This window comes from Narcine bancroftii, chromosome 1 (assembly GCF_036971445.1).
Source record: "Narcine bancroftii isolate sNarBan1 chromosome 1, sNarBan1.hap1, whole genome shotgun sequence".
Classification (NCBI taxonomy): domain Eukaryota; kingdom Metazoa; phylum Chordata; class Chondrichthyes; order Torpediniformes; family Narcinidae; genus Narcine; species Narcine bancroftii.
Window position 1 is genome coordinate 144,456,583 of NC_091469.1, and position 27,713 is coordinate 144,484,295.

The 27,713-nt window shown below is 40.6% G+C and overlaps 2 protein-coding genes across 8 annotated transcripts in view; one reads left to right on the forward strand and one right to left on the reverse strand.

Annotated features, from left to right (window-relative positions):
- Nucleotides 1–27,713, forward strand: part of fbxo8 (F-box protein 8) — a 166,461-nt gene that overhangs the window by 9,915 nt on the left and 128,833 nt on the right. For 4 of the 7 annotated variants that reach the window (XM_069941069.1, XM_069941079.1, XM_069941063.1 and 1 more), the window contains exons 3-4: nt 9,019–9,066; nt 10,617–10,690. The exons of 1 other annotated variant lie outside the window; for it this stretch is intronic. In XM_069941069.1, coding sequence (XP_069797170.1) covers nt 9,019–9,066; nt 10,617–10,690 — 122 coding nt within the window. Of the gene's footprint in view, nt 1–9,018; nt 10,691–27,713 lie in introns of all 7 variants that reach the window. 2 more of the 7 variants (XM_069941071.1, XM_069941097.1) reach the window with 2 other exon arrangements.
- Nucleotides 17,016–26,932, reverse strand: LOC138754024 (uncharacterized). The gene is made up of 4 exons (XM_069917755.1): nt 26,782–26,932; nt 24,309–24,440; nt 19,503–19,899; nt 17,016–18,020 (listed from the first exon to the last, which is right to left on the reverse strand). Exons 1-4 carry the CDS (start codon nt 26,930–26,932, stop codon nt 17,972–17,974), a joined length of 729 nt encoding a protein of 242 aa, XP_069773856.1. The 3' UTR covers nt 17,016–17,971.

A 27,713-nucleotide genomic window follows, 5' to 3' on the forward strand; every position in this document is an offset into this window, starting at 1 on the left:
CTGCCGCCATCAAGGCTGATGCAGTGTGTGGAGCTGCTCTGTGGACCAGATTCTCCTGGGTTACTGCGGCCTTCAAGTTATCAGCTCCCAGATGGGCAATCTCCAGCGACTTGGTAAGCATTGCGTTGTCAGACAGTGCCAAACTGCCTTCCTCTAGCATCCGCTGCCTTATGTATTTGGACCACATGCCATCAACAAGAGCATCCCGGATCTGCTCATCTTCCTGTTTTCAGACTGTGCCCTCCTCGTACCTGCAGTTCATCACGAGTGCTCGTAGAATGAGGAAAAAAATTTCAATGGACTCACCAGGCTGCTGCTTCTGTTGCGAAAGCTGATGCCTCACTAAGACATCATTCTGGGGCCTCATGTCGCAAGTCTTCAGCTGTTCAACTACCGTTGCGTAAGTTGTACAGTCCATGACGATTGGGAATCCTTCAGGCCCGACACAGGAGAGGAGTGCCAACCTCTTGAGCTTATCTGTTGAGTAGACCGTTTGTGTGGCCGACAGGTACATTTGGAAGCATTCCAGCCAATGTGCAAACTCTTCTGGAGCATCTGGGGTCAGAGGGTCGATTAGGAGCATCGCAGGCTTCAACAGGTCTTCCATCCTTTATTTTACTGAATAAAATTGCCATGTGACTGACAGCACTCAAGATCAGAGAGAGTACAACATGCATTTATTCAGTAAGAATAGCACACGTGGTCTTTTGACTGAATTGGGGTTTTGGAAGGTTTTTATTGGGATATGTGGGGGCGGAGTCGGGGAGGAGCCACTCCTTAGACAGGGGTGGCCAACCTTTTAATTTTTATTTTTTAATATAGACATACAGCACAGTAACAGGCCATTTCGGCTCACGAGTCCATGCCAGGGATGAAGGTTAATTGGGTGGAATGGACTCATGGGCCGAAATGGCCTGTTACCATGCTGTATGTCTAAATTAAAAATTCCAAATAAAAAGGTTGGCCACCCCTGCCTTAGAATGTCACACCAGTAGTGAATTCCAAGTTCACTACACACTCATAATTTTATAAACCTCTATCAAATTTCCCTCATTCTTCTTCACTCCAAGGAATAGAGACCTATCCTGTTTAATCTTTCCCTGTATCTCAACTCCTAAAGACCAAGCAACATTCTAGTAAATCTTCTCTGCACTCTTTCTACCTTCCTGTAAAGGCAACAAACAACAATGGTACCAACATGGATCCATAAGGTACACCACTAGTCACAGGCCTCTCGTCTGAGAAGCAACCATCCACCACCACTCTCTCTTTACTCCCAAATACGAATCCATTTTACAATCTATGTTTACCTAGTGTCTAAATCTTCTGAACTAACCTCACATGTATACAACAACTCCAGCCTTTCCTTCATCTACCTTCTTGATAACCTCCTGAAAAACTCTACAAGATTCGTTAAATATGACCTTCCATGTTGATGGTCCCCCAATCTGCCCATGACTGTCTAAATCACTATATACCCTGACTCAGAAGTCCTTCTAATAATTTACCTACTACTGACGTCAAGCTCAATGGCCTATAATTAATTGGTTTATGTTTGGAGCCTTTTTTAAACAATGGAACAACATGAGCTACCCGCTAATCCTCTGGCACCTCACCCATGGCTAAGCACATTTTGAATATATCAGTCATAGCCCCTGAAATTTCTCCACTAGTATCCAAGGAAATATCATATCTGGCCTGGGGGATTTATCTCCCTTTATTCGCTGTCAGGCAGAACACACCTCTTCCTCCTTAATCTCCATATGTTCCATTACCCTTCTGTTTATTTCCCTTCCTTCTTTAAGCACTATGCCAGCTTCCTGAATAAACACTGATGCAAAAAAAACTGTTTCAGACTTTCCCCATTTCATGAGACTCCCCACATAGTTGACCACTCTGATCATCTAGTGGACCAATTTTGTCCCTTACTATACTTTTACTCTAACAGTCCACATTCCCCTACCTGGACAACATCACCATCTGTGGCCATGATCTACAGGACCACGAAACTAACCTGCAGAAATTCCTTCAGAAAGCAAAAAGCCCTAAATCTCACATATAACCAGAAGAAATGCATGTTCTGCATTTTATGTCTGGACCACAGACTCGCCAAGGCAAATAGCGCCTTTGGAAGACTACACAAAAGAGTCTGGAAAAACAACCAACTGAAAAAACCTCACAAAGATAAGCGTATACAGAGCCGTTGTCATACCCACACTCCTGTACGGCTCCGAATCATGGGTCCTCTACCGGCATCACCTACGGCTCCTAGAACGCTTCCACCAGCGTTGTCTCCGCTCCATCCTCAACATTCATTGGAGCGCTTTCATCCCTAACGTCGAAGTACTCGAGATGGCAGAGGTCGACAGCATCGAGTCCACGCTGCTGAAGATCCAGCTGCGCTGGGTGGGTCACGTCTCCAGAATGGAGGACCATCGCCTTCCCAAGATCGTGTTATATGGCGAGCTTTCCACTGGCCACCGTGACAGAGGTGCACCAAAGAAGAGGTACAAGGACTGCCTAAAGAAATCTCTTGGTGCCTGCCACATTGACCACCGCCAGTGGGCTGATATCGCCTCAAACCGTGCATCTTGGCGCCTCACAGTTTGGCGGGCAGCAACCTCCTTTGAAAAAGACCGCAGAGCCCACCTCACTGACAAAAGGCAAAGGAGGAAAAACCCAACACCCAACACCAACCAACCAATTTTCCCCTGCAACCGCTGCAACCGTGTCTGCCTGTCCCGCATCGGACTTGTCAGCCACAAACGAGCCTGCAGTTGACGTGGACATTTACCCCCTCCATAAATCTTCGTCCGCGAAGCCAAGCCAAAGAAAGATACTATGGTACCTGGTGGAGAATGAAGTCATTTGACCCGACCCTGAGTGTATGCGGCCCCTGCTGGAGCTCCCACTCCCCCATTACCTCAGGTCCTGAAAAGGTGCCTTGGGTTCTTTTCATATGATGCACAATTGGTCCCTAATTATGCAGAGAAAACCTGCCCCCTGCTAAAAATAATAATTTTTCCCCATCGCCAGAAGCCTAAGCGGCCTTCACTCACATCAAAAGTGACATTGGGGAGGAGTCACGTGATGGAATAGTGGTCGGTCAGGGAATTCCAGCCCTCTCCCGAAAAGTTAAAAAAAAACACACAAAGCACAAAGGTACAAGATTAAAATTTATAATAAAGTAAAAATAAAGGTGAGAAGAAAATGGCAGCGAAGAGAGAAAAGTCAAAAACAACGGGAAGAAAAGAGGAAGAAAGAATGTCGGAAGAAGAAGGTGAAGGCCTTACCTGTCTGAAGAGGCCCGCCGCAGAGAGAGAAGCCCGCTCCCTCAGGTCAGTGGAAGTCCCGGGCTCGGGACTACAAAAATGGCTCGCAGAGCCGAGTAAAAGTGCGCAACCGCGCATGAAAAAAAACACACTGACGGGAGGGGGGAACAGCTGCGGAGTCGATCTCCACAGCTGAGAGAGACACCTGCAGCACAGCAGCAGGTGCAGAACACAGACAATAACGACAACAAGAAAGAAGAGGGTAAAAAGAAAAGAAGGAAACAACAGATGGTCAACCCAGAGGAAGAAGAAGAAGAAGAACAGAAAGAAATGGAAGAAGAAGAGAAAGGCAAGACAATGGATGTATCTTTTTTTAAAGAATATATGGAATCAGTGAAAGAATGGCAATTACAAGAATTTAATGAGATAAAAACAAGAATTAAGAATGCAGAAGAAAAAATGAATCAAATAGAAATGGCCATGTCAGAGATAGGAAAAAGAGTGGAAAATATGGAAGAACGAGAAATAATTGCAGAAATGGAAGTAGAGGAATTAAAAGAGAAATTAGAAGAATCTAATAAAAAAGTTAAAGAGGCACATGAGCTGTTAGCTCAGAAGATAGATATAGAAAACTATAATAGAAGAAATAATATAAAGATAGTGGGCCTTAAGGAAGATGAAGAAGGCAAGAATATGAGAGAATTTATAAAAGATTGGATCCCCAGGGTCCAAGGAAGACCAGAATTACAGGAAGAAATGGAAATAGAGAGGGCACATAGAACTTTAGCCCCGAAACCACAACCGCAGCAAAAACCAAGATCTATTTTAGTAAAATTCTTAAGATATACAACAAGAGAAAATATATTGGAGAAAGCAATGAAGAAAGTAAGAGAAGACAAAAAGCCACTGGAATATAAAGGTCAAAAAATTTTTTTCTATCCAGACATAAGTTTTGAACTCCTGAAGAAGAGGAAGGCGTTCAATACAGCAAAAACGATCTTATGGAAAAAAGGATATAAATTTATGTTAAAGTACCCAGCGGTACTTAAAATAGTTATTCCAGGGCAACAAAACAGACTATTCACGGATCCAGAGGAAGCAAGGAAATTTGCAGAACAACTACAAAACAAGCAGAGAGATGAAGACATGTAATGAGAGTAAAAATGACCACGAACTATATGTATGTGTGTAAAGGGGTATATGTGTGTATATATATAGAGTGTATACATGAATGTATCTGTATTTAGAGGAAAATATATAGAGTATAGACAAGAATTAATAAGGGAGGGAAAGGGAATAGAGGGAATAAGGAGGGAATTAAAAGAGTGACCTTTGTTACATATGAAAATTGAAATCTTTTCTGGGGGGCTGGGTGGGGAGGAGTTACAGTCACTACAAAATCAGTTGACGTTTGCGAGTGAATTCGCAAATCCAAATGGAGAGGGGAGATGTGGTTGCCCGACAAGGGATAAAGGGCAACTCAGGAGGGGGAGGGGAGAATGGGGTTAAAGAAGTTTTAAATAGGAGAATAAGGAAAATGTTTGATGTTTTAGAAATGTTGTCTTATAAAGTGTTCAAAACAAGAAAGCAGAAATGGATAAGAAGGAAAGGTGATGATGGAGAAACGGAAAGGGAAGATAAACAAAGTATGAAATGGCTACGCTGAACTATATGACTTTAAATATTAACGGAATACATAACCAAATTAAAAGGAAGAAACTGCTAAATTTACTGAAAAAAATAAAAAATTGATATAGCATTTGTGCAAGAAACACATTTAACTGAATTAGAGCACAAGAAATTAAGGAGAGATTGGGTAGGACATGTAACAGCAGCGTCGTATAATTCAAAAGCAAGAGGAGTAGCTATATTCGTTAGTAAAAATGTGCCAATTAAAATAGAAGAGGAAATAATAGATCCAGCAGGGAGATATGTAATGATAAAATGTCAGATATATTCGGAGTTTATATTCACCTAACGAAGAAGATCAAAAGTTTATGCAAGATATTTTTTTTGAAGATAGCAGATACGCAAGGGAACATATTAATAGGAGGGTATTTCAACCTGAATTTGGATTCAAATATGGACAAAACTGGGAAAAAAATTAACAGAAAGAACAAAGTAACCAAATTTATAATTAAATCGATGGAAGAAATGCAACTTTTGGATATATGGAGGAAACAACACCCAAATGAAAAGGAATATTTATATTACTCGGGTAGACATAAAACATACTCAAGAATAGACCTATTTTTGTTATCAGCTCGTATGCAAGATAGAGTAAGAAAAGCAGAATATAAAGCTAGAATATTATCGGACCATTCACCCTTGATATTGACAATAGAGTTAGAGGACATCCCTCCAAGAATGTATAGATGGAGATTAAACTCCATGCTACTTAAAAGGCAGGATTTTAGAGAATTCATTGAAACACAAATTAAAATGTATTTTGAAATAAATACGGAATCAGTGAAAGATAAGTTTATACTATGGGATGGAATGAAAGTGTTCATTAGAGGGCAAATAATAAGTTATGTAACCAAGATGAAGAAGGACTATAATCAGGAAACAGAGCAGTTGAAAAGGGAAATAGTAAATATAGAAAAAGAATTAGCAATGAAGGAAGATACAACTAAAAGAAGAGAATTGGCAGATAAAAAAATAAAATATGAAACACTACAAACATATAAGGTGGAGAAGAACATAATGAAGACAAAACAGAAATATTATGAACTAGGGGAAAAAATGCACAAAATTCTAGCATGGCAGCTTAAGACAGAACAAGCTAAGAAAATGGTATTGGCATCAAGGAAAAAAGACAAACACATCATATATAATCTAACGGAGATCGAGGAAAACTTTAGAGAATTCTATGAACAATTATACCAAACTGAAAACGAAGGGAAAGAAGGGAAAATAGATGAATTTTTAACTAAAATTGAACTACCAAAATTACAAATAAAGGAACAAAATAAATTAACAGAACCATTTGAAATAGCAGAAATACAAGAGATAATAAAAAAATTACCAAATAATAAAACACCAGGAGAGGATGGATTCCCAATAGAATTCTATAAAACATTTAAAGATTTATTAATTCCTCCCCTCCTGGAAGTAATCAACCAGATTGATAAAACACAAAGCTTACCAGATTCATGTAAAACAGCAATAATTACAGTAATACTAAAGCAAGGGAAAGATCCACTCGCACCAGCGTCATATAGACCAATATCATTACTTAACACAGATTATAAGATAATAGCTAAACTATTAGCAAACAGATTAGCAGAGTATGTACCTAAAATGGTAAATCTAGACCAAACTGGATTTATTAAAAAAAGACGTACAACAGATAATATTTGTAAATTTATTAACTTAATTCATGCAGTAGAAGGGAGTAAAGCGCCAACAGTAGCAGTTGCTTTAGACGCAGAGAAGGCCTTTGACAGAGTAGAATGGAATTATTTATTCAAAGTATTGGAAACATTCAGTTTACCAGAGAAGTATATTAATTGGATTAAAGCATTATATAAGGGGCCATTGGCGAAAGTGACAGTAAATGGATATATATCAAAGCAATTTAACTTAAGCAGGTCAACACGGCAGGGATGCCCACTATCACCCTTATTGTTCGCGTTAGCTATAGAACCACTAGCAGAATTGATAAGAACAGAAAATAATATAAAAGGGATAAAAATAAAAGACAAGGAATATAAAATCAGTTTATTTGCGGATGATGTTATAGTATACTTAACAGAACCAGAACTATCAATAAAAGAATTATATAAGAAATTGAAGGAATATGGAGAAGTGTCGGGTTACAAGATTAACGCAAATAAAAGTGAAGCAATGCCAATGAATAATGCGGATTTCTCAAAATTTAAGAAGGAATCACCATTCAGATGGCAAATGCAAGCAATAAGATACCTAGGTATACAAATAAATAAAAATCTCGGCCATCTATATAAACTCAATTATTATCCACTAATGAAAAAATTACAGGACGATTTAGAGCATTGGAAAGATTTACCATTAACACTAATAGGAAGGATAAACTGTATTAAAATGAACATTTTCCCAAGGATATTATACCTATTTCAGGCATTGCCAATACATTTGACAGAGAAATTCTTCAAGGAGTTAAAGAAATTAATAAGGAAATTTTTATGGAAAGGGGGGAAACTGAGGATAGCACTAGATAAATTAACAGAATGGTATAAACTAGGAGGCTTACAACTGCCAAACTTTAAAAATTATTATAGAGCTGCACAATTAAGATACCTATCAGATTTTTATCAAACAAGGGAAAAGCCAAATTGGACTAGATTAGAATTAGATAAAATAGGGGAAAAGATACCTGAACACATATTATATAAATGGGATGAAAAATTGGTACAACGTAGGAGTTCTCCAGTATTACATCATCTACTCAATATTTGGAAAAAGATTCATGTAGAAAGGAATAAAACAAATTACCAATTACCAAAACTAATATTGACGCAAAATAAGTTACTCCCTTTTACAATAGATAACATTTCCTTTAGAGAATGGGATAAAAAAGGGATCAAAAGAATAGAAAATTGTTTTTCAGCAAATAGATTATTATCCTTTGAACAAATGAAAGATAAATACAATATTACTCAAGATACAGTGCTGGCATATTACCAATTGAGATCCTACTTGAAGGACAAATTAGGAAGCAGTCTGAGGTTACCAGAGGGAAGTAATTTTGAATATGTGATTACAGACACAATGATAATCAAAAAATTTATAACAAATATGTATATTAAACTGCAAGAAAAGGAGAATGAGGAAACAAATGGTAAAACTAAACAAAAATGGGAACAAGATTTAAATATAAAGATAAAAAAGGAAACATGGGAGAAGTTATGTTCTGGAACGATGAGAAATACAATAAATACGAGGTTACGTATGATACAATATAACTGGATACACAGGCTATACATTACACCTCAAAAGTTAAATAAATGGGACCCAACAGTATCTGACAGATGTTTTCGATGTAAAAAAGAAATGGGAACAACAATTCATGCAATCTGGACATGTGAGAAAGTAGAAAAATTTTGGGAAGATCTAAACCAAATATTAAATAAAATTACAGAAAACAATATACCAAAAAATCCAGAGATCTTCCTCCTAAGTAACATAAAAAACAAAGAATTTGGAATTGATTTGGATGGTGCACAAAAAAGATTTGTTAAGATAGCTCTAGCCGTAGCAAAAAAATGTATTATGTCAACCTGGAAATTGGAAGATAATTTGAAAATACAACAATGGTATATAGAAATGAATAAATGTATTCCATTAGAAAAAATAACATATAGTTTAAGAAATAATATTGAAATATTTGAACAAATATGGGCGCCTTACATAAAACACAATAGAGAAAACCTACCGGGGACATTCACTACCTAAATTAACGAAAGGAGAAGGAAATGAAAAGAATTGACTCAGTGGAATTTCTTGTTTATTTTTATTGGATGACAACATTGTTTGACTGGTTTAATGTATCTTAGATTTTGTACTTTAAATGGATGGGGGTGGAGGTAGGGAGGGTGGGATGGGAGGAGGGAGGGGGGAGAAAATGGCACTGTATATATTTGAAAAGGAAAATGTATGTATCATGGTCAATGTGGTTTATGGTGTGAAAAATAAAAAATATTTAAAAAAAAGTGACATTGCCAAGGCAGCAATACATGCTGTAATTGAATCAATTCCATTCCAGGTGGAGAGCAATGCATCCGACTTCGACCTGGTTGCCACGCTGAACCAGGTGGGCAGGCCAGTAGCATTTTTCTCCTGTACCCTCCAGAGCCCTGAACACCAGCACTCAGTCATTGAGAAAGAACCCCAGGCCGTAGTGGAAGCTGTACGCCACTGGAAGTATTACCTAGCCGGCAAACTGATCACCCTATTGACTGACCAACGTGCAGTCCCATTTATGTTTAACAAAAAACAGCAGGGAAAAATTAAGAATGACAAGATCCTGAGATGGAGAATTGAGCTGCCCACCTACAACCTTGAGATCTTGTTGACGAGCTTCCCGATGCCCTGTCCCGGGGTACCTGTTCCAGTGCGCAAGCAGATTGCCTCCAAGCTCTTCATAACAACCTCTGCCACCCCGGGGTCACTAAGGTCTATACTTTGCGAGAGCCTGCAACCTCCTGTACACAGTTTAGGACATCAGGGAGCTGGCCCGCAGTTGCCTGGTCTATGCAGAATGCGAGCCGTACTTCTACCGCTCACCTTATCAAGGCTACCCACCCCTTTGAACATCTTAGTATAGACTTCAAGGCCCCCCTCTCCTCCACGAATTGGAACGTGTATTTCCTCAACATTGTTGATGAATACTCATGATTCCCATTCGCTATTCCTTCCCCAGATAAGATTACAGCCACTGTTACTAAGTCCCTGCATAACCTCTTTCTACTCTTCAAATACCCAAGTTACATTCACAGTGATCAAGGATCCTCAGTTATGAGTGAAGAGTTACACCAATACCTGTTAGCCAAAGGCATAGCCACAAGTAGGAACTCCAGCTATAACCCCCAAGGGAATGGAAAATTGTAAAGGGAGAATGGCACCATTTGGAGGGCAGTCTTCCTGACACTCGTCAAGAGGGCTGCCCATCTCCCAGTGGCAAGAGGTCTTACCAGAGGCACTCCATGCCACCAGATCCCTCCTCTGCAGGGCAACAAATGCAATCCTGCATGAAAAACTATTCTCCTTTCCAAGGAGTTTGGCTTTGGCACCAATGCTACCAGACTGGCTGATGACCTCAGGACCTGTGCAACCCCAGAGACCCACCAGAATCCAGAAAGCAGACCCCCTGGTCGAGATGGCCCACTTCTTGCATGCGAATACGTGCAGTACCAGGATGGGCATGGAGACCCTGTCTCTCTTCAGGACCTGGCTTTGCAGGGGCTCCCACTACCAGCACCCCTCCTCTTCTCCATGACTAGTAGAGACATGGCTGAGGATCTGACCCCACCATTGACACCAGCTGCACTGCTCCAACCCTAACCCACACCCCCCACTGAACCAGCCTCAACTGATTCAGTTCAGCCATCTGAGAAATGCATATGGTCACACAGAGCACTGCCCAGGAGCCTACAGCAACACCATAACCTGTATTGTGACAGTCAGTTCAATGGATGAAACTACCAGACAGGCTGAACCTGTAAATAGATTCTGAATGAAATCTGAATTGACTCTGACACTTCACCCCACTGGACTTTGTTTCAAAAGAATGTGGTGGAACACTGCATTGCAGTTATTGTACCAGTTGGCCCGCCTCTGATACTGTAACTTCTCCCCCTCCAGGATCCCTAATAAAGGTGATATTGCTTAATCCCTTCACTCAGTATTGCCTTGGAATCGGGCCAACTGCATGTAAGGTATGACTGTGAGTTTATGGTGATTAAAGCCTGTTAATCTCAACTTCTGGAGTCAGATCTAATTGATAGTGCTACAATTACAATAAAGAAACGGGTAATTTTTAAAATAACTCGATTAACTAAGCAAACAGCCTTAAGGACAGAACATACACATGCCAAACCATGTGGAGGCATCCATGTTGAATCTACCCAAGATGCAACAGCATTCTCCAGATGCTACACACCCTATCTCTGACTCCTGGTGGTAACATTCTATCACTACATCCCCTTTACTTGAGATGCTGAATAAAACATGATGAATTAATACAGTATTGTTTCAATTTAAAGTTCAACACAACACGAACATTTCTGTGCGCAGTTCTTTCAGTCTGTCAGGTGCTTTGAAAACTCATATGGATCTTCTTATCACAGGTGCTTGTGTCAATTCTGCAGGTGCTTGCATTAGCTCTGCTGATCCATTACTGTCTAGCATGGTGGTGCTTCCTCTGTTTCTGTGCAGGCTGAATAATCTGTATTTATCTGTTCCTGCTGTATCTCTGGCACTTTCATCAGGCCTCTTTGATTCCTCCTCAGTATTTGACCCTCCTTTGTTCTGACAGTGTATGACCTTGGATCCCAGACAGTAGTCTTTTTGTCCCAAGTGTTGCAATCTCTGAGTCTCACTGTGTCATGTTGTGCCAGTGGCCTTAAGCTTCTTGCTGACTGGCCATATTTTGCCTTTTGTCTCCCTTGCAGATGTTTTTGTTTCTGTTCGACATCTCGGTTCTTGTTTGGGTCGGCAGTGTAGGGAATTGTGGTGCGTAATCTATGTCCCATCAGAACCTGGCATGTGGGTGAGATGCCAGGTTTAAGTGGTGAAGCTCTGTAACTCAATAGAGCTAGATACGAATCTGAGCCACTGTCTAGTGCTTCCTTGAGCAGCTGTTTAACTATGTGAACTTCTTTCTCTGGTTTACTGTTTGACTGTGGATACAGAGGACTTGAAGTCACATGTCAGAAATCATACTCTTCTACAAAGTTCTGGAATTCTCTACAACTGTAGCATGGTCCATTGTCTCTGTAGACAATTCCTGTGTCTTGCAAAGATCGATTTCATATATTGGATCATACAAGCAGCATGAAAGGAAGCAGAGCATCTCTGGATAGTTTGATAGATAATCAACAACCAGCAAGTAATTCTTTCTATCCATGTAGAACAGATCAGTCCCAACTTTCTGCCATAGTTCTGCTGGTACGTCATTTATTATCATGGGTTCCTTTGTCTGCTTTGCGTGATGTTTCAAGCAGATCTCACAGCTGAAAACCATCCTGTCAATGTCAGCATTTATCCCTGGCCAATAAAGAGGTGGACCATGACCAGAGTGTCAGTCTGATATGCCTCCAGAGCAGTGCAGGCCCAAGGGTCATCAGCTAGGACAGCAATGTGGTTCCCGACGGCGACTTCCTGGGGAAGGAAAAGAGCCGTTCATGCGGTGTCGCATTAGTAGTGGTACAGAGGAGGGACCTGGTAGTATAGAGCACCTCAGTGGACAGAAGGGGGCACTTGAAATCCATACTCAGCTGCTTGAAGGGTTGGGTGGCTTTGATGAGGTCTGGCTGATGGAATTGGGATTTACACTTGGATTTACACTTGGCACAGACTGACAGTTTCTTGTCAGCTCCCTGATATCCTCAACCAAGTAGGAGAGGTTATAGGCTCTAATAAAATGGTAGAGCCTGGTGACTGCAGGATGGCAGAGGTTGTTGTGGAGAACTTGGAGATGGTCCAATTGCACATTGGCATATGTCCCTTGGGACAGGGCATTGGGAGGCTCATTGAGCTTTCTGGGCCAGTACAAGATCTTGTAGTTGTAGGTGGACAGCTTAATTCTCCACCTTAGGATCTTGTTCTTAAATTTTTCCCCACTTTGTTATTAAACATAAAGGTGACTGCTTGTTGGGACAGTCAGCAGGGTAAACGGTTTTCTGGCCAGGTAGTACCTCCAGTAGCGCAAAGATTTAAATATGGCCTGGGCTTCCTTTTTCATGGCTGAGTGCCAAAGTTTAGGACCCTGGAGGGTTCGACAAAAGAAAGCTATTGGCCTGCCTGCCTGGTTGAGCGTAGCAGCCAGGTCAAAGTCAGATGCTTCACCCTCCACTTGGAAGAGGATGGATCCATCCACAGCATACATCACTGCCTTGGTGGTGAATGCAGCTTGGCCTTCCACCAACAGGGGAAAGGTGGTAGATTTCACTGAAGGCAGGCTTTGTCTGTGCAATTTGGGACCCACTGGCCGAAAAACGAAAAGAAGCCCAAGCACTTTTTTAGGGCCTTGAAGGTATGGGGCAATGGGAGTTCCAACAGGGTGTGCATGAGTCAGGGTTGGGCCCAATGGTGCCATTCTTCACCACACAACCCAGAATGGCTAGCCATGAAGTACTGAATATGCACTTCTTTTGGTTATAAGTTAGGTTGAGGCTTTTGGCCATCTGGAGAAATTTCTGCAGGTTAATGTCATGATCCTGCTGGTCATGGCCAGAGATGGTCACATTGTCCAGGTAAGGAAATGTGGCCTTGAGTCCATAGTCATTCACTATTCGGTCCATCTCGCTCTGGAAGTCAGAGACCCCATCAGAGGAACTGGTAGAGGCAGCAGTCTGCCTCAAAGGCAGTGTATGGGCTATCCTCCAGATGGATCGTGAGTTGGTAGTAGGTTGACTAGAGGTTAATGGTTGAGAAGACCCCAACTAGATGATCCAATTTACCATGACAGCGATGTGGGGGAGTGGTAGCCATCCAGCTGAGTGAAATGGTTTATGGTCTGGCTGTAGTCAATGCCCATGCAGTGTTTCTCTCCACTCTTAACAATCTCCAGGGATTGGTGTGGGTTCTGTGATCCTCTCTGCCAGAAACTGTTTGACCTGCTTTGATGAAGGCTCTGTCCCCATCCTATTTTGCCGCCCCCATGGTCCTGCCGACTCATTTCCCGTGACTGGAAGTGACACTGGAGGTGAAGCTGGAAGTGGCATGGTCCAAGATGGCAGCAGCTACTGGCTGCACTCATTGCTGCTGGAAGGGGGTTGGGACCTACATTCCTTCCTGTAGTGTCCCTTCTTCCCACATGTGGAGCATGTAGCATTTCGTGGATCCTTCGCATGTCTGCAGAAGTAGCACTTTGGGTGCTCGGCGGTGAGTTGGGACCCCGCATCCCAAGATGGCGGCACTCGAGCTCTCCACATGGCAGCCGCGTTCCCTGAGGAGATGACCTCTGCATTCAGCCGTGCTGTCTCAAGTGCTTTAGTCAGGTCGACGACTTCTTGCAGGCTTCGATCGCCCTTTTCCAGGAGTTTCTGAATGATGTGATCAGACTTGAATCCAGCCACACATGTATCGTGTATTAGGCCCTCTAGATGGGCTGCAGCAGAGACTTCTCTGCAGTCGCAGGCTTGCCCAAGCTCTCACAGGACCTGCTTGTACTTATCGACTGCCTCACCAGGCACTTGCCTATGTCTGCCCAGGAGGAATCTGGCATAGATGACGTTTATCGGGGTCCGATACTTTTTCTGCAGGAACTCTATTGCGTCTGAGTAAGTAGTGCAGTCTCTTATCATCTGGAACACTCAGTGGCTGACCTGAGTAAAGAGTAGATCTCGTTTGTCTTCCTCTCTCTGCACATCGATGCTTCTCATGAATGCATTGAGACAGTGCAACCATTGATCAAATTTGACTGAGGCCTCCGGATCTTTAAGGTCAGTTTATCCACCCGTATTGCCTTGTCCATGGCCCAAACTTAAGGTGATTAAATTGTAGCTCTGTTGATCAACCACATTAGACAGTGAGTTGTGATTAATAGGCTTTTAATCACCTTAAGACATCAACACATCTCACATGTTGCTGGCCTGGTTCCAAGGCAGGTACTGAGGGAGGAGTTTGAGCGTAACTGCCTTTGCAGGGTCAGGGGCTGGGCCAGCTTAGACAATACAAACAATACAGTGGTTTCTTTTATTACAATAAAGAAATGTGGGTTCTTTTTAAAGAACTGGATTTATTAACTAACCAAACAGCTTGAAGGACAGAACATACACATGCCAGACCTCATGTCGACCCATCCATCTTGAATCTACCCAAGATACAACGGCATTCCCCAGATGCTACACACTCTGTCTCCAACTCTTCCTGGTGGTTACACTCTATCACTACATCTAGCTTTTGGCATGGGAAGTAATCCTTAGACCTCTACCCTGGAGGTCCTCTTCTTCAACCTTGCGCCCAACTCCCTGAATCCTTCTTACAAGACTTCCTACTTATATCATTTGTCCCTACATGGACCACATCATCTGGCTGATCACCCTCCCACTTAAGAAAGTTGTGAACTCGATCTGAGATATCCCATACTCTGGTACCAGAGATTCAATGATCTCCTCCACAAAATCTCTTATCTGTCTTCCTAATTTATGGAATCCTTTATCATTACAGCTTTCCTCTTTTTCCCCCTTCCCTTCTTAGCCACAGCACCAGACCCCATGCCAGAGACCTGATTGCCTTGGCCTGTATCCGGTAGGTCATCCCCTCAACAGTATCCAAAATGGTATACAAGTACTTGTTTTTCAGGGGGTGCCCTGCTCTGCCTGCCTGCTTCTTCTCCCCTTCCTAAGTGTAACCCAACTACCCTCTTCCTGTCTCCTAAGTGTAATAGTGACCCTATAACTCATATTTATCACACCTTCTGCCTCCCGAATGCTCCACTGTTTATCCACTGCCTGCTTCAAAGCCTCAACCTGGCTGGTCAGGAGCATCAGCTGGATGCACTGCTTGCATTTGTAGTCATCAAGGAAATGGCTGACTTCCCTAACAATCCACATCCTACAAGAGGAGCATTCCCCTGCGCTAGGCTCACACTCACACACTCTCTCTATCTCACTCCCTTTATCTTTACTCCACTCTCACTCTCTATCCCACTCCCTCAGTCTCAGTCTCTCTATCACCACTGCACCACCACTGTCTGCCTACTTAAGGTGGTAGTGTGATACTCCTGGGGAGGCGAAAAACCAAAAAGAAAACCTGTGGCCAATTTTCGGAAAAAAACTTTGGAAAACTTCTCCCCAACTCTCCAGTGGCAATCGAGCAAAGCTCCAGGGGATCACTGAAAATAATGATACTTTGCGGAAACTGCCAAAATGTTTGGCCTGGAAGTCAGCCTGAAGAAAACTGAGGTCCTCCATCAGCCAGCTCCCCACCATGACTACCAGCCCCCCCACATCTCCATCGGGCACACAAAACTCAAAACGGTCAACCAGTTTACCTATCTCGGCTGCACCATTTCATCAGATGCAAGGATCGACAATGAGATAGACAACAGACTCGCCAAGGCAAATAGCGCCTTTGGAAGACTACACAAAATAGTCTGGAAAAACAACCAACTGAAAAACCTCACAAAGATAAGCGTATACAGAGCCGTTGTCATACCCACACTCCTGTTCGGCTCCGAATCATGGGTCCTCTACCGGCACCACCTACGGCTCCTAGAACGCTTCCACCAGCGTTGTCTCCGCTCCATCCTCAACATCCATTGGAGCGCTTTCATCACTAACGTCGAAGTACTCGAGATGGCAGAGGTCGACAGCATCGAGTCCACGCTGCTGAAGATCCAGCTGCGCTGGATGGGTCACATCTCCAGAATGGAGAACCATCGCCTTCCCAAGATCGTGTTATATGGCGAGCTCTCCACTGGCCACCGTGACAGAGGTGCACCAAAGAAAAGGTACAAGGACTGCCTAAAGAAATCTCTTGGTGCCTGCCACATTGACCACCGCCAGTGGGCTGATAACGCCTCAAACCGTGCATCTTGGCGCCTCACAGTTTGGCGGGCAGCAACCTCCTTTGAAGAAGACCGCAGAGCCCACCTCACTGACAAAAGGCAAAGGAGGAAAAACCCAACACCCAACCCCAACCAACCAATTTTCCCCTGCAACCGCTGCAACCGTGTCTGCCTGTCCCGCATCGGACTTGTCAGCCACAAACGAGCCTGCAGCTGACGTGGACTTTTTACCCCCTCCATAAATCTTCGTCCGCGAAGCCAAGCCAAAGAAAGAAAGATTTTACAACATATCGCAACAGAGAAAAAGTCAGTTAAAACAGTGCAAGGGCAGGATCATTTTGCTAATAAAACAATAGTCTGATAACAGTGCGGAAGAAATAGTCCTTGAATCAGGTGGTCTGGGTTTTTAAACACTTTCATCTTCTGTATGGCAGGAACAGGTAGAAAAGAGTGCGTCCAGGGTGAGATGGTGTTTTTTTTTTAGTATGATTGCTTTTCCAAGGCAATGAATAGAGTAACCAGAGAACTTACATAATTTTCTGCTTTTATATTTCCAGCATCTGCAGTTTTAAAAAAAAATTCAGTTGCATTCCTTTGAACCTGGAAACACCATTTTGCCTTTGCAGTTATTTTCCTTAGGAACTCTGGAATTTATGCTCCAGGAGTGAAATATCCTGCCAAATATTAGTTTAATTTTTTTGATGTTGTAACTCTGTCCTCACACTGACTTCTACTGTCTGGCATCAGCCATTTTTAGAGTGAGAATTGTGAGTTTTGTGGCCTAAAAACTTGAAGACACCACTATCAATCATAGTGCAGAGGACATGGGAATGCTCAAATTGGAGAAATGCAAATTTCTCATGAGATCACAGAATTTATACCATGACAGCCCATATAAACAAATCATTAAAATGTCAGGGACAGGTACAGGAAAAAACCTCACAAAACTAATGGAATGTGGATTGGACTTAAAGAGGTCAGAGTTTAAAAAAAAACGGACATAGATTTAAGTTAATTAGAAGGATCAGAGGGGAAATGAGGAAAATGTTTTCTACCCAAAAGATAGCAGGGACATCACTGGCTGGAGACAGGACTCTCATCATATTTAATAATACTTGGATCTCAACTGTGATCTGCAGAGCTATAATTTTGTGAAGTGGGATTAGGCTGGCCAGTTCTTTCTGGGTAAGTAAGTTTATTTCTTACAAAATCCCCCATGTAGTGAGAAAGGTTATTTTGCAAACAGACCAACAACTGTTGGCATTCATTCAGCTATGTAAAAAGTACAATTTATAGAGTAAAGGTCTGGAATGGAAAGGAAGGTCAATTGGCACCAAACAAGGGCAGCATAAAAGTACTGTTACAGGGTGTATTCAGGATCTTGATGGCTGCAGGAAATTAAATGTCTAAGCGTATTGGTGTACTCTTTCACGCTCTTAAGCCGATAGGCAGAAGAGAGAGTATCCGGGGTGTGATGGGTCTTTCAGAATGTTGGCAGTCTTTCCCAGGCAGCAGGAGATGCAGATGAAGTCCTTGGAGAAAACAATGAGATGAATTCTCTGTCACAAAGTTTCTCTTTTTATTCTGTGTAGTTATATAAAAGTCTTATTTAATACAACAATTTATTGGAAGGACATAAATTTACCACTCAAGCAGGGGTGAAATTATAAGGCTTGAATTCCTTGAAATAATAATGGTTACTAGTTTAAATTTTCATCTCATTGCGAAATGATCAAGAGAAATTATTTCAGTTGGAGAAGTAGTCTATGGTTTAGGTCCACTTTATCTATAAAGAGGTACATTGGGGAATAAATAATGGTTCTCCTTTGAAATCCACTGCAATAGCATGGACCTCGCAGTAGCCAACCATTTCAATTCCATGCCCCACTCCCTGCTCATGCACTTCTGAACTGAGGCCACCCACAAATTGAAGGCACACACCTAATATTCTGTCTGGGTACTCTCCAACCAGTCGGCATTAACATTAACCTCTGCTCTCCATTTTCCCCCTTTCCTGTCTTTTTCTTTCCCATTCCTCTGTCTTCTTCCTCCAGCTCCCCACCCTTTCCCTCTCCATTCAGAGACCTATCACTGCCAGCTTTTTTCCCTCACTGCCAGCTATTTTCCCTCTACTCTCCCACCCATTTCCACCTATGAAATCTTGCATTCTTAACCCATTGCTCTATACGCTAAACGTCTATGACTGTGGTTAGGTACGACAATAACACCATCTACAAATTTGTTGACGATACTGTGGTGGAACACTGTCATGGATACATTGTACTGGTTGGCCCGCCCCTGATACTGTAATCCTCCCTCTTCAGGATTCCTAATAAAAGCAGTATCACCAATCCCCTCCCTTAGTACTGCCTTGGAATCGGGCCAACACCATGCAAGATATGCCTGTAAGTTTATACTGATTAAAGCCTATTTATCCAAACTTCTGATCTGTTGGGTCTAATTGATAGTGCTACAATTTAATCAGTATATCTACGTGCTATGGATGAGGCTATTCAAGCAGAGAAGCTGGACACTGACCCCAAGGATCCAGAGGCATACATAAAATTTGATCAGTGGCTGCCCTGCCCGAACGCCTTTAAGAGGCAACACAGTGGGCCACTGTGTTTTCCAGATGATCAGAGACTGAGACTTACTCAGCCACTATGGGCTCCTCCAAAAGCAGTACTTGGCCCCAAAGAACATAATCTATCCCAGATAACTCCTGGGCCCATTGACAAATACATTCGGGCCTTGTGGGATCTGGGGTGAGCTTGTGGCAGCACCAACCTTATGGCAGCTGGGGGCATAGCAAGATGGTGTAGAAGAAAGACATGTATTCCACCTTTCCCCAGCTGGATTACTAAATACCCGGTTTTAAAAAAGCATAAAAGTGGTTAAAAATATTTACAGCTGTTTAAATAACAGTGATTTATGATGACATCAAATGTGAAAAAATTTAAACCTCAACTTCAGAAAAAATTACCATACAAAAATGCAGAAGAATTGAGGCCTACCTGCATAGCTGAATCCACGGAATCGTCGATGGGTGTCTCCAAGGCTCAGAGGACTCCAGCCCGTTTGAGTTTGACCTCGGCGCCAATCCTGCCTCCGCAAGATGGTGCCGGCACCTTGGTGAGTTCGGCCGTTGCTGACCCGCATTCATGTAAAGCAGTGCGTGTGGATGGCACGGCCGACAAGGGGACCCGTGAGCTTGCTGGGAGGCCCGGGGGCGTGCAGTGTAGCATCGGAGGACATCCCTGCAGCTTTGCCTGCTTTGCGTGGGGCATCCCGAAGAATTGCTGGACAAAGTATGGGCTGAGGGGGAGCCCAAATGCCGACGTCCTGATGAGGTCGGGATGCCGGCGTCGGGTGTCCAGACTTGCAGCTGTTCAGCTGAAGGATCTACGATGACTGAGGAAGAAAAGGAACTTACCTTATTGGAATTTGTCCAGGAGGAGGAGCCTGTAGTTAAAGAAGGTAGACCTCAAAAAGTGGAAGTGGAATCTGCAATGGATTCAGTGTTTACTGTTTTGGAAGGGATTGCTTGTCAAATGCACAATATGTCAAAATAAATATCAACTCAGGTGAATCAAGGATTTATGGAGATGAAAATAAAAATGAATACCCTGTGTGATGAAATGTCAACTGAAACAGGAAATGATTGTAGTTAAGAGTGATATTAATAGATGTATAAAATCAGTTGATACTGTGCAAGATAATTTTAAGAAAATTGAAACAGCCTTTTCTGAGTGTTAAAACCAGGTGGAATGTAATAGTGGAAAAAGTGGAAGGTTCTTTTGTAGATTGGGGGATTCAAAAAAAGAGATTTATTGAAGAAGATTGATTTGTTGGAAAATCAAAGCCGAAGGAATAATGTGAAAATAATTGGTCTTACAGAGGACATTGAAGGTCCCGATCCTATAAAAATTTTTAAGCATTGGATCCCAGAGGTGTTGGGTAAAGAGTTTTTTTTCCTGAAGGCTTGGAATTGGATCGGGCTCATAGAGCTCTGAGAAGAAAACTACTTCCAGGACAAACACCGAGAGCAGTCTTGGTTCGTTGTTTAAAATATCAAGATAGAGAAATGATTCTACGTATGGTGGCACGGAAAGCACGGCAGAATCAGTCTCCATTAATGGTTCAAAATAACAGAGTGTATTTTTATGCTGATTTGAGCCAAAAGGTTGTTATTAGAAGATTATGAGAATTTAATACGGCCAAAGATGTTTTGTGGCGAAAAGGCTATATGTTTGCTTTTCATTATCCTGCAATTTTGAAGGTTTTTATGGAAATTTTCAATCTCAATTCTTTGAGAATGATCATGAGGCTTTGGTTTTTGTTAATTCTTTGCCGGAACTGTGAAGAAATGGGCGTTCTCCTCCATTGTCTCCTAAGAGGAGGGTAAATGGAAATGGAAATGGACATGGGTATGGAAAGGATGGAAAGTACAGAAACAATGGAAAGAAAGAAGAGTTGACACAAAGTTTTCTTGATGTTGAAGATCCGGAGCAGTTGTTGGGCATGGAATCATTGGGCTGAATATATGGACTATATTTTATTGTGTTTAATTAAATAATAAATCTTTATCTGGCTCGTGGGGAGGAGTGGATGACACTGAAAACTTTGACAGTCATCTGTCACTAATGAGTTTACCACACCAAGATTTTTAGGGTATTACTACCTTTCAGTGTTTTTTTTTGTTTTTTGTTTTGAGGATTTATTTTGAAGAATTATAGAGGGGAGCATTATTTTATAGTGTATAAATATATTATTAGCTAAAAAGGATGTCTAAATTGAATTTTGCAACTTTTAAAGTTCAGGGATTAAATAATCCAATTAAGAGAAAGAGAATATTGGCTTATATAAAAAAAATGAAAATTGATATTGCTTTTTTACAAGAAACACATTGACTGAAAAAGAACATTTGAAATTGAAAAGAGATTGGGTTGGTCATGTTTTTTATTCTTTTAATTCTAAGGCAAGAGGAGTAGTGATTTTGATTCATAAAAAACATTACCATTTGAATTGGAATCTTCAGAGGGATATGTTGGCAGAGTATTAAGAGTGAACTGTAAAATTTTTGCTGAATCTTTATGCCCTTAATATAGATGATGAGCTGTTTATTTCAGAAGCTTTTTCACAGTTAACTCAAACTAATGAAAATGTCTTAGTTGGTGGTGATTTTAATTGTGTTCTGGATCGTTTATTGGACAGAAATCCAAAAAGTATAGGGAAATCAAGGATGACAACACAAATTAATGCATTAATGAAAGATTTAAATTTGGTGGATATTTGGAGAAAAGCTAATCCTACAGAGAAAGATTCTCTTTTTATTCTTCACGACATGATTCGTTTTCTAGAATTGATTAATTTTTGGTATCAGCACATTTACAAGGTAGAGTATTATGAGCTGAATATAAAAGTAGAGTTATATCAGATTATTCATTATTACTATTTTCTTGTGAAATTTCGGAGGTAGTATGTCCGTCATTTAGATGGAGGTTTAATGCAATGTTATTGAAAAAAACAGAGTTTGTTATTTTTGTTAAAGAGCATATTTCTTTATTTTTGACCAAGAATATTAATTGTGTGGATAGTCATTTTGTAATATGGGATGCTTTAAAAGCTTATTTGAGGGGGCAGATTATTAGTTATTCTACGAAAGTTAAGAAACAAAATATGGCAGAAAGTTTAGAGTTAGAAAATAAGATTGCTGAGTTTGAGGATGATTTTCAGAAAGGTACAGCAGAAGATTTTTAAAAAGTTGAATTAGCGAGGTTGAAATTACGTTATAATACTTTACAAACTTATCAGTTTGAGTGCTTAATCAATCTAAACAATGTTATTATGAGTTTGGGTAAGAGCTCATAAGGTACTTGCTTGGCAATTGAAAGCTGAACAGACATCTTGGACTATTAATGCTGTTAAGAAGAATTCAAAAGTTACTTACAAACCTCAGGAAATTAATGACCAGTTTTATTCATTTTTATATACTTCTGAGGGGAAATAGGATAATGGTTCTATTGACTCTTACTTATCTAAATTAAAGTTACCGGTATTAGATGGAAATGATGTTCAGGAATTGGAATCTCCATTTACAGATTTTGAAATTAAGGAAGCTATTCAGGAAATGCCAAACAGAAAGTTCCCAGGGGACGATGGATTCCCTATGGAATTTTATAAACTTTTTTATGATGAGTTTTTTAAATGTATTTGGAGAAGTGTTGAATCAAGTTACTGAAGATCAGAAGTTATCAATATCATGTTCAAGTACTTTAATAATTGTCATTCCAAAAAGTCTTCATATAGACCTGTTTCTTTATTAAATGTAGATTATAAAATTATAGTGAAAGTATTAACTAATAGACTTGCTAAATATTTACCCAAATTGGTACATATTAATCAAACAGGTTTTATTAAGAATAGAAATGCATCAGATAATATATTTCAATTAATTACTGTGGTCAACGCATATCGAAAGCAACCTAACCATCCTATGGTGGTTGCATTAGATGCAGAAAAAGCTTTTGATAGGGTTGAGTTGGATTTTTTTATTCAAAGTGTTAGAGAAATTTATATTCGGCCCTTTTTTTATTGGTTGGGTTAAGGCTTTATATACGAACCTGATTGCTAGGGTGGTGACAAATGGACAGATTTCTTCACCATTTAAATTGACTCGTTCAACTTGACAGGGCTGCCCATTGTCACCAGCTTATTTGTATTGGTTATTGAACCATTAGCTCAGGCTATTAGACAAAATGAAGAAATTAGAGGGATGAGGGTTAAGAATGAAATTTATTTGCTTTATTTATTCATTCAAAATACAGATAATAAGTAACATATATAACAATAAACTAAACATGACGACATATTTTATATATATAAAAGAAAAAAGAAAGAAAAAAAAACTCTCCTAAGGAGAGCCATAAAGAGAGAAAAAAAATAAAGAAAAATTAAGCATACATATTAAGATCTTATCAATGTAAATCAAAATGTAAATATTTGGAATATAACAGCCACTTATTAATAAAAAAACTATAATTATCATGCAAAACATATGTGATTTGTTCCATTATTAAACAATATTTAATCTCATTATGCCATCTATTAATATCAATCATATTTGTATCTTTCCATGTACGAGCAAAACATTTTTTTGCTACAGATAATGCTAAATATACAAAAGCATGTTGAAATTTATCTAATCCCAGACCTTTCAGAGGTTGCAAACTAACCAATAAAAATGCTGTCGGATCTAAAGGTATTTTAATCTTATACAGGTATTCCAGAAACAATTGTACTTTCTTCCAAAAAGATTGTATATATGTGTGTGTGTGTGTGTGTGTGTGTGTGTGTGTATTTATTTATTTATTTATATATACACACACATACACACACATAAAAATAAATAAATATAAATATATATGAATAAATAAATAAATAAATATATATACATGACCAAACCGCGTGAAAAAAAGTTCCAACAGTGTTACCACATCTAAAACACAAATCTGATTCATGAAAACCATATTTTTTTTAGCTTTTCATTTGTTAAAGTATAATTGATGTAAAAGATTATAATTAATCATTGCATAAGAGCATTTATCAGCTAGTTACACTATCATAACAAATATCTGACCAATCATCCTCGGAAAAAATAAAACCAATCTCCACTTCCCATTTACCTTTAGATTCATCCCAACCCTTTTTATCCATGCCATCCTGTAATATTTGATACATAACTGAAATATAACCCTTCTCTGGTACCTTCATAAGAAAAGTCTCAAATTTAGTCATTTCAGGTAAAATCATATCTCTACCAAACACATGCTTTACCAAGGATTGAATATGAAATTTATATGCTGACGATGTGTTGGTATACTTGACAGAACCAGAATGGTCGTTGAAACAATTGTGAGAGTGTTTGTTGAAATTTGGAGAATCATCAGGATCTAAAGTTAATTGGGATAAAAGTGAAATTTTACCAGTTGGAGTGGGAGATTATTCTGAATTTAAAACTATTACAAAATTAAGGTGGACAAGTAAAATTAAATATTTAGGTGTGTTCATGGATACTAATTACCAATCATTATATGAATTAAACTATGTATATCTATTAAAACAGATTAAAGCAAATTTGATTAAGTGGAAAGATCTTCCATTAACTTTGATTGGTCAGGTTAATTGTATTAAAATGTATATTTTTCCTCAAATTCAGTATTTATTTCAGTAAATACCTTGTATACTTTCTAAGGGCTTTTTTTCAAGATTTGAATAAAGCAGTGCGAGAGTTTTTATGGAAAGGGAAATTAGCTCGAGTGACATTGCGTAGACTTACATAGAAGTATGCATTGGGCGGACTACAATTACCACATTTTCAAAACTATTATGAAGCAGCCCAGTTGAAGTTTGTTAGTAGATTGATGGATTTAGACCAGTCTCCGAGCTGGGCTAAAGTGGAGATGGCATGTATTTCTAGGGTTGAGATACATGAATTTATATTTAATTGAAATTTGATTTTGTTACAGCAATATAATATGCCGATATTGAAACATTTGTTAAAGATTTGGATTTAAAAAAAAACAGGGTGTTAGGGTCGAAAGATAAATGATCAATTTTAACTCCATTGTATAATAATCAGCTTATTCATTTTTTGAATGTTTAATAATCATTTAATGATTTGGGATTCTAAAGGTATAAAGACAATACAAGATTGTTTTGTAGAGGGCCACATTCTTTCTTTTAATCAATTGAGAGAAAGATTTGATATATCTGTAAATTCTTTGTTTGTGTATTATCAACAGAGCTTTGATAAAAGATAATTATGATAGAGAGATGATTTTACCTATTTTGTCGAGATTTGAATCTTTGATTTCCTTTGTACTGAAAAAGGGTTATGTTTCAGTTATGTATAATTTGTTACAAGATAGTATGGATAAGTTAGTTTGGGAGAAATCTAAACTTTATTGGGAGAGTGATTTAGTATTTATTTTTCCTGAAGATGATTGGGCGAATATGTGTCAGGACAATGTAATTAAATTGACTAATGTGCGATATGGAATGGTTAATTATAATTTTTTAATTCAATTATATTTCACCCCATAAAAGCTAAAAACAAAAATATGGGTTTAGTTTTAGATGTGGCTCATGTATTGGAACTTTTGTACATGCCGTTTGGACTTGTGTTAAAGTTCAATCATTTTGGCAAGGAATTAAAGTAGTTTTGGAAAAATTATATAATTTTTTATTACCATTAGATACAACAATTTTTTTTGTTGGGAAATTTGTATTCGTTAAGGGGAATGGGATTGGACAATATTCAAATTGCTTTTGTACGTTTGGTGTTATCAGTAGCACGTAAATGTGTTGCTGGAAGGCTGCGTTCTCGCACCAACCCTCTTTTCAATCTTCTTCAGCATGATGCTGAAACAAACCATGAAAGACCTCAACAATGAAGATGCTGTTTACATCCGGTACTGCACGGATGGCAGTCTCTTCAATCTGAGGCGCCTGCAAGCTCACACCAAGACACAAGAGCAACTTGTCCGTGAACTACTCTTTGCAGATGATGCCGCTTTAGTTGCCCATTCAGAGCCAGCTCTTCAGCGCTTGAAGTCCTGTTTTGCGGAAACTGCCAAAATGTTTGGCCTGGAAGTCAGTCTGAAGAAAACTGAGGTCCTCCATCAGCCAGCTCCCCACCATGACTACCAGCCTCCCCACATCTCCATCGGGCACACAAAACTCAAAATGGTCAACCAGTTTACCTATCTTGGCTGCACCATTTCATCGGATGCAAGAATTGACAACGAGATAGACAACAGACTCGCCAAGGCAAATAGCGCGTTTGGAAGACTACACAAAAGAGTCTGGAAAAACAACCAACTGTAAAACCTCACAAAGATTTGCGTATACAGAGCCGTTGTCATACCCACACTCCTGTTCGGCTCCGAATCATGGGTCCTCTACCGGCATCACCTACGGCTCCTAGAACGCTTCCACCAGCGTTGTCTCCGCTCCATCCTCAACATTAATTGGAGCGACTTCATCACCAACATCGAAGTACTCGAGATGGCAGAGGCCGACAGCATCGAATCCACGCTGCTGAAGAAGTTGTGTTGCTAGTACTTGGAAAGATGATACTGAGATTAATATATCACGTTGGGACAATGAATTAAAAGTATGTATTGTCATGGAAAAAATTCTTTATAATTTACATGATAATTATTCTTTTTTTGTTTGTAAGTGGTCTCCGTATTTGAAATATATGCATTTCAATATACTTTGAAATGTTACTCATATTCATAATATTGTGGCGGGATGCCATTAGGCAGGCGAACTGGCCCCACTTGTAACACGCGGCGGGGCAGCTGGCCAAAATGGTGCCGTTGGGGGTTTCCCTTTCGACCCTGGCACCGGGCTCAGAAGCCTGTGCTTGGGGACCCATGTGACACCCAGGTGATGTCAGCGCCCCCAGCGAGGTTCTCAGCCAGGTCCAGGCTGGGAGTATAAGTGCAGCCCAGCAGCCTGCAATAAACTAGTCTGCTCACTGAGCTCAACCCATCTGGTTGTGTGTGTTATTGCAGGAGCAGTGTAGGTGCCACTACAATTGGTGACCCCGACTGGTTCACCAATCGGTGAACTCATCATGAGCGAGCCTGGGATCAGCGCTATAGCTGTAAAACTGCCTGAATTATGGGTTCAGGAGCCGGAGACCTGGTTCGGCCACGTGGAGGCTCAGTTTCACCTCCGCCAGATTTCATCCGAAATGACTAAATTCTACCATGTGGTCGCTGCCCTGGTCCAGGCCACTGCCAGATGCGTGCTGCACCTTGTTTGGCACCCACCCGCTGAGGACAAATATGAGACCATCAAGTGAGTGTTTCCTGGGTCGCTTGGACTATCCAGACACCAGCGTGCCACTCGGATGCTGCACCTTGACACCCTGGGGGACAGGGTCCCAATGGAGCTGATGGATGAGATGCTCGCGCTCATGGGTGAGCACACCAACTTCCCACTCTTCAAGTGCATCTTCCTCGAACATATGCCCGGGGACATCCACCCGCTGCTGGTTCAGGAGAGCTTCACTGACCTGAGGAAGGTCACCCAGAAGACCCAAAACCTATGGCTCGCATGATTCCCGGAGGGCTCAGTGGTCCAGCAGGTCATGAGATACAGGCACAACCATGCTAAGCCCACCCTAGTGTTGTGGTAGAGACCCCAGCCCT

Bases quoted from the DNA above. Each gene is read 5' to 3' on its own strand.
- LOC138754024 (XM_069917755.1), bottom strand. From the start codon at position 26,932: ATGGGTCCCCAAGCACAGGCTTCTGAGCCCGGTGCCAGGGTCGAAAGG. The intron at 19,900-24,308 runs GTAGAGATATGA...TTTCTTCCTCAG, and splicing joins CTTGGTAAAGCATGTGTTTG to TCATCGTAGATCCTTCAGCT. The intron at 18,021-19,502 runs GTAGGCCTCAAT...GTTTTCTCCAAG, and splicing joins CCGTGGATTCAGCTATGCAG to GACTTCATCTGCATCTCCTG.